The 21,390-nt window shown below is 44.9% G+C and overlaps 1 protein-coding gene across 1 annotated transcript in view; it reads right to left on the bottom strand.

Moving 5' to 3' along the window:
* Positions 1 to 4,269, bottom strand: part of SOX5 (SRY-box transcription factor 5) — a 1,631,810-nt gene extending 1,627,541 nt beyond the window's left edge. The window contains 1 exon segment of the mRNA XM_029600160.1: positions 4,036 to 4,269. Within this exon segment, the coding sequence (XP_029456020.1) occupies positions 4,036 to 4,266 (231 nt within the window). The 5' untranslated portion in view covers positions 4,267 to 4,269.
* Between the last annotated feature and the right edge of the window lie 17,121 nt (positions 4,270 to 21,390).

Here is a 21,390-nt window from a genome sequence, read left to right as displayed (position 1 = left end):
TCGTTTTTTGGGGGCGCAGGGTTGGGATGGGGGGGAAGTGGGGGAGGACAGGGTGGTGCAGTTCATTCTTTGGGCCAAGCACGCCGGGTTTTCCTTGGCGTCGGTTAGGAGTCGCTTGGCGGGGTTTGCCTTCTTTCAGAAGCTGGAGGGGCGGTGGAACCCATTGCGCAGTTTTTTAGTTAAAAAGTGGTCGTGGGAGGTATTGGGAGGTTATTTTCTAGGGGATGGGGTGCATCTGTCGGATGTTGGGCTGGATCTCTTTAATGATGCCTTGGAGGAGGGGCTTAAGCAGCAACTTTTATCATAGGTGGCCGCAGTGGGGGAACATGGGCAAACGGGTTGCCCTTGTCTGTGGCGGAAACCCGAGCCATATGTTGTATTGCATTGTTGAAAACTGTGAAGGACATTTTGGAGGGGGGGGCGGAATGCTCGTGTAGCTTGTGGCTGCTACACGGGAAGGCCTAAAGAGCAAGGGGGGGCCGATGCTCAGGCCGCAAGCTTACCCTCGCTGGTGACGTGGCGGGGTAAGTAGGGGGGGGGGTAAACGCTGCTTACCATTGGGCCGCGGTGGTAAGTGAAGACTGGCGTGCGGCGGAGGAGGTGGAGGGGGAATGTTAATTTTGATGTGTTAGAATTTACGGCTCGGGTTAATTTAATAAACTGCGGCCTTTTGTTTATTGCCATACTGTGTTGTGTCTTGTTATTTAAGAGGGGTGAGGGAAGCTGAGTGTGTGCCGGAGCGAATGTCTCTTGTCCCACTGTTAAAGAAGTCGATCCGGGCGCGTCTCGGGTCGACGTACGTAACACGGGCGGGAGCATCGGGGAGGCACGTAGGGAAAAGAGGGGGTGGGGCAAGAGGGTAGGCCAATGGGTGTGCGGCAGTTCAAATGCTGCAGGGCCATTGGTCAAGAGGTAGGATAGATAGATAGTGGCGGGGAAATAGGGGCAGTTGGGAATTCGGCAGCGTAGAGAGCGGGGGTTTGTTCTGCCTCCCTCCCTCCCTCCCGTTCAGGGGTATTGTTGGTGGCTTGGGGGTGCCACGCATGTCGCAGTTTCGGTGGAAACCCGAGCCATATGTTGTATTGCATTGTTGAAAACTGTGAAGGACATTTTGGAGGGGGGGGCGGAATGCTCGTGTAGCTTGTGGCTGCTACACGGGAAGGCCTAAAGAGCAAGGGGGGGGCCGATGCTCAGGCCGCAAGCTTACCCTCGCTGGTGACGTGGCGGGGTAAGTAGGGGGGGGGGGTAAACGCTGCTTACCATTGGGCCGCGGTGGTAAGTGAAGACTGGCGCGCGGCGGAGGAGGTGGAGGGGGAATGTTAATTTTGATGTGTTAGAATTTACGGCTCGGGTTAATTTAATAAACTGCGGCCTTTTGTTTATTGCCATACTGTGTTGTGTCTTGTTATTTAAGAGGGGTGAGGGAAGCTGAGTGTGTGCCGGAGCGAATGTCTCTTGTCCCGCTGTTATGATAAGGAGAATAACAGCTAATGGATAAGGATACACCAAACTAAAAGTTGTCACTAGTAACCTACAAATGCATATTAATGTTAATTTCAAACCGCCTAATATGTTCCAAACATACAAGCTTAACTTTCACACATAGATTATTGCATTACATTGCTACCCTACTTTTGATGGCACATGATGAAATGTGTAAACTATACCACTCACATTTTCTTTATCGTGCCTTGTTGTAAACCGTTGTGATGGTTAGCTAACTTAACGACGGCATAGAAAAGTTTTTAAATAAACTAACTAACTATTTTTTTACTCAATGCATAATTAAGTTCTGGAATTCTTTGCCAGAGGATGTGGCAAAAGCTATTAATGTACCTGTGTTTACAAAAGTTTTGGACAAGTTCCTGGAGGAAATGCAGAAATTCACTGCTTATTATTGGGATAAGCAGCTTGGAATCTATCTACCCTTTGAGATCCCGCCAGGTACTTGTAACCTGGCTTAGCAACTGTTGGAAATAGGATATTGGATTTGATGGACCTTTTGGTTTGACAGAGTATGGCAAGTCTTATGTTTTTATGTTCTTAAGTTATTACACTTTAGTCAAGAATGTAGAAAACAGTTCTCACTAAACAATGAAAATCTCTTTATTGGAACAGATATATTAAGAGGAAAATTTTCAAAAACATTTATCCACATATAATAGTTTGGCTGAAAATTGCCCTCTTCTATCTGACTAAAAGTATGTGCTAGTATTAACAGTAAGTGTAACATACCTCTAGGAACTAGGGCAGAGAAAGGTTGAATCATCATTGTGACATGAAAAGACTGACAATAGAGTGCTGTCTCTTTAAGAGCTGAGGGGGGGGGGGGGGGAAAGGAGATTCAAAATTGGATTGTATTGAGCATGTGCGAACAGATCACTGCTCAGCCTGAACAGAGTTCCTGCCCTGCTCTGAACTAATAAATATTATCTGTGCTGATTAAGGTGAGCAGCCCTCTATAATTGTATTCATGTGTAATGTATTTATGTTAGCTAACATTGTTTTGAGATGTATTGAAGTTGTTTTTTTACTTTACCTAAAGAGATTTATAAAAATTGGATTGTATTGAGCATGTGCGAACAGATCACTGCTCAGCCTGAACAGAGTTCCTGCCCTGCTCTGAACTAATAAATATTATCTGTGCTGATTAAGGTTCTCTTTTCTGGAACCCTGCTGTGGACGACTTGGGAGCAGTTGAACTGTGCCCTGTCAGGATTTGAAGCTCTTCTTTTGGATAGAGGCTGCTGTATTGTGGATTTGACAGTTGAAGCAAAGAGCAGTACTGACGCCCTCTTCAGCTCTAAATTCAAATGGACACACAGTAGGATACAATCTGGGACTTTGCTTGTTCAGAGACTGCTTAAGGTCGGGTGCTATATCACATGCTGATTCTGGTTGAAATACTTAACATGAGTTTATGACAAAGTTGAGTTTTCTCTTGTACTATATACATGTGTTTATATGACAAATGCAGATGCTAGGAAGTGAACAGATTTATTTCAGTCATTCATTCCAGTAAAGATAAAACTGTTACTCACTAAAGAGCGTGTGGATTCATTTCTGATACTGGGTTGGGAATCAAAGTGCAGGTTTCAGACACAAGGAGTCATAAAGAAAATTGAACTTCAAGGGTTACATAAGCATACTTTTAGTTGGATGAAAAATAAGCATTCTCAGGGTATATTTAGATTGAGGGAGTAAAACAGTGTGCATAATTTGATTTTTGAATCCATGCTTGCTATTTTGCCCCTGCTCATCCATCAGACCAAATAGCATATGCAAAAGTACATGGGTGAATTTAGCATGCATACTTTGTATTAATAAATTCTCAAACAGCAACAAAGAAATAACCCTCTTTAAAGGACCTTCCTTAGCTCAATGCTAACTATAAGGACCTCCCTGACCCCTCTACAAGACCTTACCTACCTCTCAACCATCTTTAGGCCCCTATCCCCTCTATAGGCCTTTCCCATAGCTCTTCCCTGTACTCAGGCTAAAAGTGACTGCATACATTACAAATAGCATGGGCCATTCAGAATTTTCACAGTCCTCTGTATTCTAAATGTTACATTAACTTCAGGAAATCTTATAGATATACCAGAAATGTAAATGATCAGAAATAGAACTACCTTCACAATTAAAATCTAAAATAGAATTAAATAATATGCCTTATATTAATAATACTGAAGCATGGCTGTCTTTGTATGCAAAGTACTACAGTATATGGCTTTAATGTCACATTATGACATAAAAAAAGGGCTATGGGATATATATAAAACAGTGCCATAGTTGTAAAATATAATTGATAGTAAATGAGGATATTATTCAATGATTATTTTTAAAAAAAAATCAGTAATTCATCATGTTTATTAGGTGCACAGATAAAGAACGTTTTGTTTCAATTACTACTGTTGTAATATAAACTATATCTACTATTTATAGTAGTGCACATGTAGAAGCTTTAATGCCAAAGCACTGAAGAAACAGAGGTCAAAGACTGATGGCTGCACATATGCAAGGAACAGAACCTACCATTGTATTATGCAGAGAAATGGTACTTCTGTGGTCAGAACTTTCTTGTGTCAGCAAGGCAACTGCCTGAAATTCCTCACAGTAAGACTTGTTGGGAAAATTCAAATGAAAGGGAAGTTGAAAGGCTGAGACCCCATCACTCTCCTCTTCTTCCATTTTCTGTTTGCTTGTCACCATGGCTACCTCTCCATCTGCTACCCCATACGGAGAAGCTGGTCGCTTGGAAGACATCCTAGAAAGAACAAAAGAGGAGAAAATAATGAAACCTTCACATAAATCCTTGGTTCTTTCATTGTGTGTTTAAGGGCAATTGTAATATAAATGCCTTTGTGTGCTGGTAGCAAACAGGAAACCATCCAAATATCACTGCAAAACATACACAGTCAAAAACAACGACCAGGCAGGTGTGAATAAAATAGTGCATATTTGTTGTAAGAATAATGTATTCTATTGTATTTTGGCTTCTGGAACATCAAAATTCACTAAGAAACACTATTTAATGTAAAGAACCTCCATTAGAAAATGTTTAAGCAATTTTGTTTTTAAGGTACAGAAATGAAAAATTTAAATATGATACAGTATCATACAGAAGAAGCTGTTGACTCTTAAACAAAATTACTGAAGCATAATTCATATTATACTGCAATGCATTCCCTTCAACAGTAATCTTGGGAGTCAGAGTCACTGAATTCATGTGGAATAAAACATATACAATGATTTAAAGTGGTTGTGCATAGAGCACTAAGGGCCTCATTTTCTAAAGTATAGCAGGCCTGAGATACTTTAGGAAATGAGGGGCGGGGGGCCGAAATGGGGGGCGGGCCTGCGCTAGCCGGCAGCGATCGCACCGTCGCGGTGCGATCGCTGCCAGTTTCGCACCCAATAGCGCCACCATAGGAGGTGTAGCTATTGGGAGCGAACGCGAACGCGGACGCAAAAAGGGCCTTACCTTTTCATCGTCCACGGCGGCTTCGCGGAGTCGGCCCTGGTGATGCCCCGACTCCTCCTCTTCTGGGGCCGACTCCGCCCTCATTTTGGTATCGCACGTGAAAAGGGACATTTCGCGTGCGAAACGTCCCTTACCGCATGCGATACACTTAGAAAATAAGGCCCATAATCACAATATGCCATGGACCTTATTCTCAAAATCATCTATACACATAAAATGTGGTTTTAAGCATGTAAAATTGCCCGAGGAGTTGAACATATAAGAGTATGTGCAAATTTGATTTTGTGTATACTTTAATGCTTACATGAAAGGGGTGTTCCAGGAGGCACAGTTAGAGCAGGGAAACCATTTACGTGCATACTTTCAGTTTTCAAAAGTATGCATATAAATATTATCAAGTAGATTTTAAAAGGCCTGCTCTCAAAAAATCAGGGAGATATGTATGAGGCCGAGCCTTGCACATGCTGAGTGCATTTTAAAAAAAGCCCGGCCACACATGTTTCTCCTGGTATGTGCAGAAGTGCCAGGCCTGAAGAAAGGGGCGGGCTGGGGGCATGGTCTGGCCAGGGAGGGGCAGGGAGGGTCAGGGCTGAGTGTGGCTGGGACGTGGAACTTACTCCTGCTCGGAAGAACAAGTAAATTCTTCAACACCCCCCCCCCCCACCACCTGTTAGGGTAGATTTAGGGGTTGGGGAGGAGAGGGGAAGAGGGAAGAAGGATAGGGTTAGGGAACTGGGCAAAGGCCTGATCATGTCGCCGTGTGATTCTTTTAAAATTCACCCTCACGTGGAGGCCACCCACCTGCACATGCGGACATTAAAATCTGGTGCACATGTACCCTTAATAAATTAAGTGAAAATATCAATAGTGTCTCATTGATTATATTAAAATAGTTTAATGATTAGTTTGTTTCTCCATAGGAAGGCGTACCATTATGAGCACAAGTGATCCTGTTATAAGAAAGGTCAAGAAACTCAACAGGGATAAGTCCAACTACAAACTACGGAGGCTCTAGTAACCAACCATTTAGTTAGTAAGGACTGATTGGAGAAAGAAAAGGAGCATCTCAGAATTTAAAAATTAACAGGGAATCATTTTTGAGCCTTTAATTCACTTAAAGGTGAATTTTAAAAGAGTTGTATGTATAAAAATGAGCACATGCATGCACAAATAGCGCATATTCATGCAACTGCTATTTTATAAACTCAAACATACACATGTAAGTAATAGTGTGGGAATATATTTGCTTGTATAAAAAAGGGGTGGGCTGGAGCAGCTCAGAGCATTCTGGGGCGGGGCCAACATTTATGCATATGAGGTGCTATTTTAAAACCTGAAAATGTGATGCATGTAAAGCTGTTACTACTAATAGCGCATAAGTGTAAGTCAGAATATAATTCTTTATAGGCAAATACTGATTGGGTGAGGGGTCTGAGTAAACTAGGAGGAGTGGAGCATGAAGAACCTAGGTAAAATCTTGATGACCTAGAGCAGTGGTTCTCAACCCTGTCCTGGGGACCCCACCAGCCAGTCGGGTTTTCAGGATACCCACAATGAATATGCATGAGAGAAAATTTGCATGTTATGGAGGCAGTGCATGCAAATGTTCTCTCATGCATATTCATTGTGGATATCTTGAAAACCTGACTGGCTGGTGGGGTCCCCAGGACAGGGTTGAGAACCACTGACCTAGAGGTAGACTGGGCAAACTGGTGGACTGGTAATTTCTTTCATGAACATATGTTATTAAATTAGATAATTTACATATGTAAAATCCAAGTGCTTAACAAATTAAGGGCCTCATTTTCCAATATCGCATGCGATACCAAAAAGGGGTGTTACCTTATGCTAATACACACTCTTAGTACAAATTGTGCTATTAACCTGGGGGGGGGGAGGAGAGAGAGAGAGAGAGAGAGAGAGAGAGAGAGAGAGAGAGAGAGAGAGAGAGAGAGAGAGAGAGAGAGAGAGAGAGAGAGAGACTTGCTATAGTTCCTCCTCCCTAGACAGGTATTTGTATCCCTATGGGAGGCCCACCTAGTAACTCGAGGTGGGGATTAGGTATGAGTGTAGGGGGTTGGGGGCCACTTTCACAATCAACATGAGACGTACGAACAGAGCAGTGGTCTCTTGTGAAGATTTGATGGCCTTCGGAGTGAGGAAACTCACTCCAAGATGAGATTTGGGCAATGTTCTCTCCACCTAGCTTCAACAAGCTAGGTGGAGAGAACATGGTGATGTATGGTGATGTATGAATTTAGGGTCTTAGCAAGGATCTTCTGAAAAAAATCTCTGCTAGTAGATTGAGTATTGAGAGACTTAGAGGTGATTCTGCCTTATGATCTTGACCAGTACAGAATTGGATTCTATGAAAAAGACCATTGAAGAGAGGGAAAGAAAAGAAGTCTTCTAGAATGCAGTGCCTAGTGTGGCCCCTCTGTGCCACAGAAAGAAGCCAATGCATTATGGCATGTGTTTCCTTAATGTGCGCACAAACACCTCTCCTTGGCACCTGATGCAGAATTACAATGAGCTGCTATGCTAAAAAGGATGCCCTAGGGATGAATTGTGCATCCTTAGTGCTCTGTATTGGGTACCCAGGAGACATCCCTGTGTGGATTAGGAAAATGGATGCTCAATATGAGCGACTGTTTTCTCGCCCTGCAAAAGAAATGCTGGCATATGAAATCCCTTGCAGTGACAAAGAGCAACCAAGCTCAGATTAGGGATGGAGTCCCAAGTAGCCCCTGCAGCAAAGATTTCAGCATCCTCATATTGGTTGATATCACCTGAGGTTATCCATCAAGTATTTCAGCCTAAAAAAATGTTAACATGTAAACAGGTTTAAAACTTTACATCTGATTCTGCTGCTAAAGGAAGCCAATGCAGTTCATGTAGTACTAGAGTAATCTCGTCTCTTTGGGTTTTATCAACCAGGCAGGCAGCCAGTAGAAGGAAGCAGAAAATCGCTACTCAATTAATGCCAGCTCCGAGGTAGTGTTAAATTTGCCTCTTTAACAAGGATGCGTTACCCAAGCAGTGGTTTTCTATATTGGGGGGTAACAGTAATAGCCTCATCTACATGGAAATTATAAGTGATGAGCGCTATTAGCTATGCATGTGTTTGGATGTGCGTTTGGATGCGGTAATCCTCTTATTGTATCAGGGGTTAGCCTAGCGCATTCAAAACGCACATCCAATCACTCGTTAAGTTGTGCACTAGGCTGAATGCACTATATTGCATTGGCCCCAAAATATGAACAATTAATATTCAGAGAATGGTTGTATAAGGTGATGGTTTTATCCTATAGGAAATACGTAAGGGTTGTGTTTCTGTGATATTGAGAAGGTTCCACTGAGGGAAGTTCAACTAAGGATCAGGAGGTAGTACAGGCACTTGGTTTGAATAACAGCCTGTTACAGCCTCTTTGGGGATAGCTTAGCCTGACTACTTTTGGTCTGTGGCTTCTCCAGAGTCACCAAGCAATGAGGAGGATGTAGCTGTGAACCTCTCTAAAGGTTACAGGGAGTGAGAAGCAAGAGTTGGCAGAGATATTCTCCCAGTGTCTCAGGAAGCCTGAGGGAAAAGAAGATCTGTGTGTGGCTATTTTGGAAGAATGGTAGAAACAAGAGTATTTCAACTGGGGAGAGCTTTCATGTGGACCAGGAGGCAAACTGTGCCTAGCAGGAACTTGCCACAGGATTCAGTTGTTTCCCTGCCTGCAGAAACTGAGGGTTTTCCTACTTGAGCTGATCAGGAAACTGTGAGTAACTAAATCTGAATGTATGGACAGTAAGAGGGCCTGAGTAGGCTGAAGAAGGGATTTTGTAGAGGGGTGTGATATTTGATGAAGTAATGAAGCAAGAAATTGTGTTAATGCTAGGGATGTGAATCGTGTCCTCGATCGTCTTAACGATCGATTTCGGCTGGGAGGGGGAGGGAATCGTATTGTTGCCGTTTGGGGGGGTAAAATATCGTGAAAAATCGTGAAAAATCTAAAAATCGCAAAACCGGCACATTAAAACCCCCTAAAACCCACCCCCGACCCTTTAAATTAAATCCCCCACCCTCCCGAACCCCCCCCAAATGAGTTAAATAACCTGCGGGTCCAGCGGCGGTCCGGAACGGCAGCGGTCCGGAACGGGCTCCTGCTCCTGAATCTTGTTGTCTTCAGCCGGCGCCATTTTCCAAAATGGCGCCGAAAAATGGCGGCGGCCATAGACGAACACGATTGGACGGCAGGAGGTCCTTCCGGACCCCCGCTGGACTTTTGGCAAGTCTCGTGGGGGTCAGGAGGCCCCCCACAAGCTGGCCAAAAGTTCCTGGAGGTCCAGCGGGGGTCAGGGAGCGATTTCCCGCCGCAAATCGTTTTCGTACGGAAAATGGCGCCGGCAGGAGATCGACTGCAGGAGGTCGTTCAGCGAGGGTTCCGGCGCCTCGCTGAACGACCTCCTGCAGTCGATCTCCTGCCGGCGCCATTTTCCGTACGGAAAATGGCGCCGGCCATACGCGTATGGCCGGCGCCATTTTCCGTACGAAAACGATTCGCGGCGGGAAATCGCTCCCTGACCCCCGCTGGGGGTCAGGGAGCGATTTCCGGACCCCCGCTGGACTTTTGGCAAGTCTCGTGGGGGTCAGGAGGCCCCCCACAAGCTGGCCAAAAGTTCCTGGAGGTCCAGCGGGGGTCAGGGAGCGATTTCCCGCCGCAAATCGTTTTCGTACGGAAAATGGCGCCGGCAGGAGATCGACTGCAGGAGGTCGTTCAGCGAGGCGCCGGAACCCTCGCTGAACGACCTCCTGCAGTCGATCTCCTGCCGGCGCCATTTTCCGTACGAAAACGATTTGCGGCGGGAAATCGCTCCCTGACCCCCGCTGGACCTCCAGGAACTTTTGGCCAGCTTGTGGGGGGCCTCCTGACCCCCACGAGACTTGCCAAAAGTCCAGCGGGGGTCCGGAAGGACCTCCTGCCGTCCAATCGTGTTCGTCTATGGCCGCCGCCATTTTTCGGCGCCATTTTGGAAAATGGCGCCGGCTGAAGACAACAAGATTCAGGAGCAGGAGCCCGTTCCGGACCGCTGCCGTTCCGGACCGCCGCTGGACCCGCAGGTTATTTAACTCATTTGGGGGGGGTTCGGGAGGGTGGGGGATTTAATTTAAAGGGTCGGGGGTGGGTTTTAGGGGGTTTTAGTGTGCCGGCTCACGATTCTAACGATTTATAACGATAAATCGTTAGAATCTCTATTGTATTGTGTTCCATAACGGTTTAAGACGATATTAAAATTATCGGACGATAATTTTAATCGTCCTAAAACGATTCACATCCCTAGTTAATGCTATTACAAGTTTTAACATACATTAAATTCTATTGCAAGCAGCTAACATGCATTAAGGGGTAATTTTGTAACATTGCTTATAGGTTAGATGGCAAATATATGCATATGTTTCATCATTTTTCATAGAAGACTTATACGTATAAATCCACTTTGAAAATTATCCCAGTAAACTATGTGTACATAATTGCACCTGCTATTTGGTGCTTATAGTTTGGCAACGAAAATTTACATGCATACTTTTTAAAATCAAAGAGAAGGCCTGTAAGTCCTAACTCTGCCCAGACTCCATCACTAGAATGCCTCCCCTTATATATGTAAAGGTATGTGCATACAATGTATACACATAATTTTATGTGTATATTGATTATGCATTTATTTAAAGGACCATTTCTGTGGGTAAAGCATTGTTTTTATTACAGAAATCCCTTTGAATATTACCCTCTAAAAGGGATTTTAACATGTGCAAGATAGTTTTTGATCTTAACATTGTTGTTAACACATGTAAACTAACTTATGAGTGTTATTGCAAAATTTCTACCTGAATTTCCTCTCCAGAAAAACTTGTTGACTGGCAGAACCTTTCCTGTAAATAAACACATTTTGACCAGCAAAATCTTTCCTAAATCCCTAAACACACACACACACACACACATACACACACACACAACACTAGTTTTCTTTTCACAACCACTGTCCTTAGTGGGACGTTCTCTTTTAGAGCATCCAAGGTCATCAAACAGGTAGGCACCTGTTCTTATTTATAAACTTTATTTATTTATGAATTTCAGAGTAAAACCCTGCCAAAAACAGTGTACAACATATCATCAAAATATTATGGCCCTAGGACAGGATCTTCAGGCCAGATCCAGCAGCTATGTGGCTTGTACACTTCTGTGGCCCGACATTCCTATTGCTTAGTGTGGTGCATGCTATGCTTCCTTTTCTGGTGGTAAAATCTTCTCTCATCCACCATACCTCTTTCGCCACTGTCAGGGCCTTTCACAAGGGTGGATTTGGTAGTGATTGCTGGAGCTCATCTGAATCTTATTCATTGACTTGATACTATGGAGAATGTTGACATTGAAGTCCTAGGTGGTGGCTGCAGGCTCATTGAGCTCTTGCATCATTACCATAGACTGCTTCTCCATATTCTAATTGATATGGATAAGGTCATGATGCAGGTGGCTCAGCTGGTGGGACGTCCATTATTCTTGGTGAGTTCCTTGTCTAGTTATTAGCCTGCTAAGCACAGTGCTTGTGACTGGATCTTGCAGTTATTTAGGCTGTTTGTTGCTATCCTGATTCCTGCATTGGATCCTAAGACTTCCCCAAGTGGTACCTGTGGTAACAGCAATGAGAGCATATCATTTGATATGGGCAGCAGACCAAACTGGATGGTGGCATGTGTGTGTGTGTGTATGCCTGCCAAATCTTCAGGGAAAGAGGGCAGAGATCGTGATAAGGCCAGCAACCCTTCCTACTCCAGACTCTGGGGTATATCCTGGTTCTGGTGCTGTATTTCTCCATCTGGCAATGCTTGTACCAGTTCTACAGATGGCTCCTCATCAGTAAAGAAGTCCTGGGTGATGATTTCAGATGCAACTGACTCAGAGACAGGGGTCTACTTGCTGGGCCTGCTGTAAAATGAGAGAAGAAGAATGTAATTATTATTTAAAAATCACAAGTGATTACAGAAGAAGGAAGACTGGTAAAGTTTAGATAAGCTACTGAAGTAATCAGGAAAGCAAAGACAAAAATGGAATAATAAATTGCTAACATAGTAAAGCATGGGGACAAGATTTTCTTTTTAGTTATGCTAGTGACAGGAAGAAGTGACAAAGGGATTGTAAAACTAGGAGGAGAATTACATAGATGCTGACAAGTAGAAAGTTAAATTGTTAAATACATGTTTATATTCAATATTCACTGAGGAAAGTCCAATAGTACAACCACTCATAATCAACTAGAGTTGTGCATTCGTTTGCAACGTATTGGCAATCCGAAACGTATACGCACCTATTCATTGTATTCGTGGGTTCGCGAAATGCATTGCGATCCCCCACGAATACAACATATCATATTAGTTTCATTCTTTTGGCTCGCAGTGATTTCTTAGCGGCCGTTTGAAATAGGAGATAGCAAAAATCAGCCCTTTCCTGTGAGTCATAAGAGACCTCACAGCTCTTGCCAACCTGTCAGACAGGTTGGCAAGGAGACCAGAATGCAACCTATCAGAGCTAAGCAATGTAAGCATTTTTCTAATGCGGCCAATCACTGCTCTCACTCAGTGCTCTGTGACACTATTCCTGATGATGCAGCACTATTTATACGTTACGTACGCGGCGTGCCACGCACTTTCTTGGCGGGGATGCTCTGGGGAGGTGGTCCGGGGAGGTGGCTGTACTCAGAGCTAGTCTGAGTGTCTGAAATCTGTATTCAATTGCTAACTAAATTGATAGAATTTTCCATTGAAAAACATATTTGTTCAATTTGGCTGCAGTGCTGCCCCCAGCCAGCTAGCGTAAACAAGCTTTTTTTGACCGCACTTTTTTTTATTGATCTGAGACGGTCTCTCTGTGCCACTGAGAGAAGCTGCTAGCAGTGGCATTTTTCTACTTATTTTACACCTTGGGATAGGTTGCAAGCAGGATTTGGGTGTTGTGGGTGGGAGATATATTAAATTGCTAGCTACTTTGATAGAATTTTCCATTGAAAAATATATTTCTTAATTTTTGATGCTGTGCCAAGCAAGCCATCCTTTTTATTTAACTACAGTTTCTTAAATTGAACTCAGGCCGTCACTTTGTGCTCTTTTAAGCCAAGAAGACACATAGTGCACTCACTGGGCATCAGTGGGCACTGGGCAATTTTGCAGACTCACATATATATTATTGGGACAGCAGTGCTCAATGAAGCCAAATCCCCAGTGGGCCTCTTTTGTACTTATAAGCTTGGCACTTTCAGAACATCTGATGTTTTGCACACACTCTGCACCTGGTAGTGGTCAGCTCTGGGGTTGGAGTCCAATCACCAAGAAAATGAATACCTGCATACGTTAATATACAAGAGCAGGAACATAGCTGTGCACTTCCACAGAAGTGTGAAGGTGAGGCAGGTTCTCCAACAAAAGCAGACTGATTTGGAGATGCCTCACAAGCGTCTCATTCAAGACATTGCCACCCGGTGGAATTCTGCCTTTATGATGCTGCAGAGGTTAGTAGAGCTGCAGACACCCCTTCATGAACTTTCTGGTTCAATGGACATAGGTGTGCAGAATCCCCTAGGGCATCATGATTGATTAGTCATGAGTCAGCTGGTAAACATTCTGCAGCCCTTCAAGGATGTCAAGGAGGAGCTGAGTTCCAGAAGTATCACCTTGGCTAACATTATCCCTATAGTTAATTTTCTGGAGGAAAATTTGGAGGGCTTTAAACAGGAAGGGGGAATGACAGCTGAGGTGCTGCATTGCCTGGACATTGAGCAGGTGCAAGAGAGATTAGGGCCTTTAACAGAAGAGCACACACATGCTCGCCACAGTCTGTGATCCCCATGTGAAAGGGAAACTCACCCTACAGGCCAATTGTCTCTCATTTGTGAAGGAACTGCTATTAACAAAATCCGTGATCTGGAGCACCATAGGCAGAGACAGATTAGGCATGAAGCAGAGGAGGAAACAGCGGCGGGCACTTCAGAGAGTTGTGCTAGCCCAAGCATGAACAGCACTCTGTCAGTGACAGCTAGTACCTCCTCCTCCTCCACTTCAGTATGCCAAAGGCATGTTGCCCATAAAGATTCATCTTTTGTGCTATGGGTGAGAGAGAAAGCAGCTGGCATGAGTGACTCTCAGCCCATCCAAGCAAAGGAGACACCAGCACAACTGTCAGTGACCCTGTATCTCTCAGAGCCTACAGAGGACATGCAGACAGATACGCTGGCATATTGGGCACACAAGTCCACTGTCTGGCCACACCTAGCCAAAGTGGCTCAGTGATATCTGTCATGTCCACCAACCAGTGGGCCCAGTGAACGTGTACTTTCAATGACAGGGGATATCATGATCCCTCACCACTCAAGGCTGGCACCAAAGTTGATGGAAATGCTAGTGTTTTTGAAAATAAACCTGCCTTTGCTTGGGTTTCCAAACTTTTCATGTGAATGGCAAGATGAATGAAAGCAATTAAAAGCCTTGCAGCAGCTCCATTTGCCTCCTGTGCTCCACATAATATCAGCACATGTACCTGACCTGAAACTCTGTGCTTGTCCATCCACTATCCAGGCTGTATGTCCCTACAAGGGCCTGTCCTCAAACTCTGTGCCTGTCTGAGTTTAGTTCTACTATTTCTAATTTCAGTTTCATGTATTTGTGCATCACGTCTTTCCAGAATATTCTTTTCCTGTTTTGCAACATTTGGAATGTAAGAACATAAAAAGCTGGCTTAAGATGTTTGGAGCTTGCATAGTTCATATGCTCAATAGTTTTCTTGACCTTCATAATATGAGCCATGTTCCCAAAATCTTTCTTAGGTGCCAATAGTAATGTTTCTAGTACTATAGAAAACTGGTGGTAGTTGCACTCTAGTTCATCCTCTGTCTTCCCATAGTTTACAGAGGCACTGTGTAAACTACAAAGTCAACATAGGTTGATATTGTAGATTTGGACTTGAGTAGCGGTTTTCTTATTTCTGAGAGCTCTTCATGTTCCTTTGTCATCAGCTGAAGTGGATAAGTACAATTAGTAGCTTCTGGGTATTCACAAATAATCTCCAGATCAGTTCTTGCTTCAGAAATGGCAGTCTCTATTGCTCTAAAGGCATCCTCCGTTGAATTATCTTTCAGAAATGAAAAAGATGCCATTTTCTTCTGGCAGTGAACTAGTTCAAGAAGAAGTGACAGATCAAACCACAACATACCTGCACAAAGGAAATCTTCTAATGCTGTGCCTGTCTGTTCAGGCCTTATGTCCCTACAAGGGCTTGACTCCTATCCTCTAATGCTGTGCCTGTCCATCCAGGCCTTAGGTCTCTAGGGCTTGACCTTGAATGCTGTGTCCCTACGAGGGCTTGACTTCTATCCTCGAATTCTGTATCTGCCTGTCCATCCAGGCTTTACACCCCTACGAGGGCTTGACCTCTATCCTCGAATGCTGTGCCTGCTGCCTGTCCATCCAGGATTTGTGTCCCTATGAGGGCTCGACTTCTATCCTTGAATTCTGTGCTGCCTGTCCATCCAAGCTTTATGCCCCTATGAGGGCTTGACCTCTATCTTCAAATGTTATGCCTGCTGCCTGTCCGTCCAGAATTTCCACCCCTACGAGTGCTTGACCTCTATCCTCGAATGCTGTTCCTGCCTGTCCATCCAGGCTTTATGCCCCTATGAGGGCTTGACCTCTATCCTCGAATGCTATGCCCACTACCTGTCCATCCAGGCTTTACAACCCTACGAGGGCTTGACCTCTATCCTCGAATGCTATGCCTGCTACCTGTCCATCCAGGATTTATACCACTATGAGGGCTTGACCTCTATCCTCGAATGCTGTGCTTGCCTGTCTATACAGGCTTTACACCCCTATGAGGGCTTGATCTCTATCCTCGAATGCTGTGCCTGCTGCCTGTCCGTCCAGGCTTTATGTCCCTACAAGGGCCTGACCTCTAATGCTGTGCCTGTCCCTCCAGGCCTTATGTCCCTACAAGGGCTTGACCTCTATCCTCAAATGCTGTGCCTGTCCGTCCACATTTGGAATGTAAGAACATAAAAAGCTGACTTCAGATGTTTGGAGCTTGCATAGTTCATATGCTCAATAGTTTTCCTGACCTTCATAATATGGGCCATGTTCCTGAAATCTTTCTTAGGTGCCAACAGTAATGTTTCTAGTACTATAGAAAACTGGTGGTAGAATGAATAGGACACTCAAGCAGTTCATTTGTGCCTACGTGGGCACTCACCAGAATGATTGGGCTGAACTGTTGCCCTGGGCTGAAATTGCCATCAACTCTCATCCAGCAACATCTACTGGATCAACACCATTTGAAGGGGTATACGGACGACTACCATTACCACCACTTCCACTGTCAGTGTCGTCCCCGGCAGCTCAAACCACTGCCAAAGATATTCCATAACTATGGACTCAGACCAAAGAGATGATTTTTAAAGCAGGACGAGCAAAGAAAAGATATGATGCTCATCACTGCAAGGTTCCAGATTTCCAGCCTGGTGACAAAGTCTGGCTATCCACAAAGCACTTAAGACTTAAGCTACCTTCAGCTCACTTTGCTCCATGCTTCGTTGGACCCTTTCCCATTCTTCGGCAATTAGGTAATCTCACTTATAGTCTGAAGCTACCACCAGCATTGAAGAATCATAATATGTTCCACGTCTCACTATTGAAGCCATTGATCCTTAGTGAGTTCTCAACCAAGACATCTGAACCTACTCCAATAAATGCAGAAGAAGACATTGAATACAAGGTAGATGCAATCCTTGATGTAAGAAAAAGAGGCAGAGTATGGAAACACCTCCTGTCATGGGAGGGTTATGGGCCTGAAGAAAACTCTTGGGAACTTTGGCTAATATCATGGATAAAGAGATGCTTCAACAATTCCACAGAATGCATCCTCAGAAACCAAGACCAGGTAGGAGGCCTGGAGGGCGCACTTTGAAGAGGGGTACTGTTGCATCCGTCAGTCCTAGATGGCTTCGCCCCGTATGCCTCACCTTGCTCACGGCTCCTCCCGCTTACCTTGGCAAAATGGCTACTGCCGCCTCTGCAAGCCGCCCTCTCTGGCATCCCCGGAATGGCTATGATGCTGCCTCCCATCATGTTTCTCCCAAGGGCCTTCTAGGGTGCGCGCGCATGCACCACCCACATCTTTATTCCAGCATTGGTGTGAACTTCGGGGGCATCCCCCTCAAGTGACGTCACGCCATCTGGGTATATAGCCTGGACTCGATTGCTAGCTCACTGAGTTAGCAAAAGATTGGATTCGTCCAGTCTAAGCTATTCTGCCGCTTCCATGCTGCCACTGGAAGCTCTCTCTCTGCCCTTCGGGGTATTGACTAACCTGGGTACCCGCTCCTCGGGGGCCCTCTGCTTTATTTCAGGTGCCTTACAGGGATCAGGTACTCGCTCTTCGAGGGCCTGCTCTCCCTGCTCGGTGCCAGTACCATCTACTTCAGCCTGGTGGAATCACATACCTATAGCTACCATCTAGTGAGTAATCTAACTCTCAGTCTGTCTCCTCCACAGCATTGCCTTGCTGGGAAGCCTACACCAGAATTCCCCTATACCAACGGGGTGAGAAGGGTCCCCTCTGCCGAGGGGTCTCGAGACTGCTACATCCAGACTACCTCACTACTGCCACCTCTGGTGGTATACATCAAGCTGTACAATAAAAGATCTAATTCTGTGTTTGTGCGCCTGTGTCTAGCCCAGTACTGTGGCTCCCCATGGGGCCCCTCCCCGTAAGTGTGGTCATCTGCCACAGTACTCAAGAATCCACCCAAACACTGCTTAACCATAACAGGGATCTGTCCTTTTCCTATCACTTTTAATTTAATTTTTAGCTTCATTGGTCTCTTTTATTCAGGGCATTATTTAGCATTTATTTCTATGCTGATGATTTCCAAGTCATTACATCTTTTGGGGATCCAGAAAATTAATTGTTAAAATTTAATAATGAATGCCTGGATGGAATAGCCATGTGGCTAGCTACCCATAGTGTAAGGTAAATCCTCAAGAGGCTACTTGGTTTACAAGGCAGTCAACAGCTATACAGCTAGTTTCTAAAATGCAAAATATTGATATACCCCTGGAAGAGGTTATTAAAATACTAGGGATGTTAATTTACAGTTCTCTACGTTTATTGGCAAATTGCTAATCTTATTAGATCAGTGTTTTGCGGTGAATTTTAAAAGAGTTGCTCACGTTAAAAGGCCTATATTTAAAAGCTGCAATTTCCTCATGTATATGCGTGTGCACAAAAAAAAAAGAAGATTGCAAAGTTGGCAGCAAGTCCGGGGCATTCTGGGACAGGGCCAAAATTTACAAGTGTAAATCCATATTTTAAATCTGGTGGCTGCAGCACATGGTTGGCTGTTAGCAGCACATATTTACTTCTGCTCTTGGTGAGATCTGCATAAATCGCTGTTTAGACCTAAAATGGCTGAGTGAGGGGTCTGGGTCAACTGAGGGAAGTGCAGGCTTGAGAGCCAGAGATGTCTGGATGACCTTGAGACAGACTGGGCAAACTGGTGGACTAATTGGTAAAACTGGGAATGTCCTTCACACAAGCATGCTTTAAAAGCTAGTTACCTGCGCATGTTAAAGCTGACAAACTCCTACAGAAGATATGAAAAATATAAGTGCTTGAGTAACTGATTAAAATTAGGGGCACACATATGAGCGGTAGGTGTATTTTAAATTATACACACACAACTGTGTATACGATTTAAAATTCCAGCAAATGTATACTCATGCACCCATATGGCCTCTGTTGGAAACAGGATGCTGGGCTTGATGAACATAAGAACATAAGAAATTGCCATGCTGGGTCAGACTAAGGGTCCATCAAGCCCAGCATCCTGTTTCCAACAGAGGCCAAAACCAGGCCACAAGAACCTGGCAATTACCCAAACACTAAGAAGAACCCATGCTACTGATGCAATTAATAGCAGTGGCTATTCCCTAAGTATAATTGATTAATAGCCATTAATGGACTTCTCCTCCAAGAACTTATTCAACCCTTTTTGAACCCAGCTACACTAACTGCACTAACCACCTCCTCTGGCAACAAATTCCAGAGCTTTATTGTGCGTTGAGTGAAAAAGAATTTTCTCCGATTAGTCTTAAATGTGTTACTTGCTAACTTCATGGAATGCCCCCTAGTCCTTCTATTATTTGAAAGTGAAAATAACCGAGTCACATCTACTCGTTCAAGACCTCTCATGATCTTAAAGACCTCTATCATATCCCCCTCAGCCGTCTCTTCTCCAAGCTGAACAGCCCTAACCTCTTCATCCTTTCCTCATAGGGGAGCTGTTCCATCCCCTTTATCATTTTGGTTGCCCTTCTCTGTACCTTCTCCATCACAACTATATCTTTTTTGAGATGCGGCGACCAGAATTGTACACAGTATTCAAGGTGCGGTCTCACCATGGAGAGATACAGAGACATTATGACATTTTCCGTTCTATTAACCATTCCCTTCCTAATAATTCCTAATATTCTATTTGCTTTTTTGACTGCTGCAGCACACTGAGCTGACAATTTTAAAGTATTATCCACTATGATGCCTAGATCTTTTTCCTGGGTGGTAGCTCCTAATATGGAACCTAGCATCGCGTAACTACAGCAAGGGTTATTTTTCCCTATATGCAACACCTTGCACTTGACCACATTAAATTTCATCTGCCATTTGGATGCCCAATCTTCCAGTCTTGCAAGGTCCTCCTGTAATGTATCACAGTCTGCTTGTGATTTAACTACTCTGAATAATTTTGTATCATCCGCAAATTTGATAACCTCACTCGTCGTATTCCTTTCCAGATCATTTATATATATATTGAAAAGCACCAGTCCAAGTACAGATCCCTGAGGCACTCCACTGTTTACCCTTTTCCACTGAGAAAATTGACCATTTAATCCTACTCTCTGTTTCCTGTCTTTTAACCAGTTTGTAATCCATGCCATGCTGGGTCAGACCCTTGGTCTGACCCACATGGCAATTTCTTATGTTCTTATGTCCCTATGCGTTGCGCATGAATAAAAACCTTTTTTTAGAGAAGCCTGATCTCAGTGCTATTTCCAATGCTCTCTTTATTTATTTATTTATTTATTTATTTAAGTTCTTTTAATATACCGATGCTCAAGACAAGTCTTATCGTACCGGTTAACAATGAACTAGGTGAGAACCAATTAACACAGCAGGCGTAAAATGTTACAATAAAACAGGGAATGAAGAACTTGGTTATTAGAAAAGAGGGATAGGTAAAACAGTAACAGAGAGCAGAGAGTTGTTGATTAGACCAGCGCTTCTCAACCGGTGTGTCGCGACACACTAGTGTGTCGCCAAACACCGCCAGGTGTGTCGCGTCTCCCGGTGTCCCACTACCCCGTTCTACTTTCCTTTTGCCTTTTTCCAGCACACGCGGGCCAATTGGAAGCCTTCGTTCTTCCTACCCCCATTACACAATGGGAAGCCTCCTTCATTCTGCCTGCCCCCGCGCAGGCCAATCGGAAGCCTCCTCCCTACCAGTGGGAGTAGGAAGAAGGGAGGAAGCCTTTGATTGGCCGGTGAGGCAGGCAGGGAGGAATTTTGAACTCTGACGAAGCAAGATCGCGCAATGAAGAGGAAACCCGACCCCTGACGAAGCAAAGCCGCCATGGGAGCCCATTCCCATGGCGGCGAAGAGGAGACCTGACCCCGACAAAGCAAGGCCGCCACAGCCTGTGGCGGCGAAGAGGAAACCCGACCGAGGCCACCACGGGAGCCCATTCCCGCGGTGGCGAAAAAAGAAGGCCCGCCGGAGTAAAGCCGCGGCGGAACTGGAGCCCATCCCTGCAGCGAAGGAAGAAGAAGTTTTTGGTGAGAGCGGGTGCGTCTGTGCGTGGATGAGTGCCTGGGTGAGAGCGGGTGCGTCTGTGTGTGTGGATGAGTGCATGGGTGAGAGCGGGTGCGTCTGTGTGTGTGGATGAGTGCCTGGGTGAGAGCGGGTGCGTCTGTGTGTGTGAATGAGTGCCTGGGTGAGAGCGGGTGCGTCTGTGCGTGGATGAGTGCCTGGGTGAGAGCGGGTGCGACTGTGTGCGTGAATGAGTGCCTGGGTGAGAGCCGGTGCGTCTGTGTGTGTGAATGAGTGCCTGGGTGAGAGCCGGTGCGTCTGTGTGTGAATGAGTGCCTGGCTGAAAGCTGGTGTGAATGGGTGCCTGGGTGAGAGGTGGTGTGTGTGGGTGTGAATGGGTGCCTGGGTGAGAGGTGGTGTGTGTGGGTGTGAATGGGTGCCTGGGTGAGAGCTGGTGTGTCTGTGTGTGAATGGGTGCCTGGGTGAGAGCTGGTGTGTCTGTGTGTGAATGGGTGCCT

The sequence above is a fragment of the Rhinatrema bivittatum genome, chromosome 4, assembly GCF_901001135.1.
Source record: "Rhinatrema bivittatum chromosome 4, aRhiBiv1.1, whole genome shotgun sequence".
NCBI lineage: Eukaryota > Metazoa > Chordata > Amphibia > Gymnophiona > Rhinatrematidae > Rhinatrema > Rhinatrema bivittatum.
Note: the sequence above shows the minus strand (reverse complement) of the source record. Positions and strands in the feature narration are given on the sequence as shown.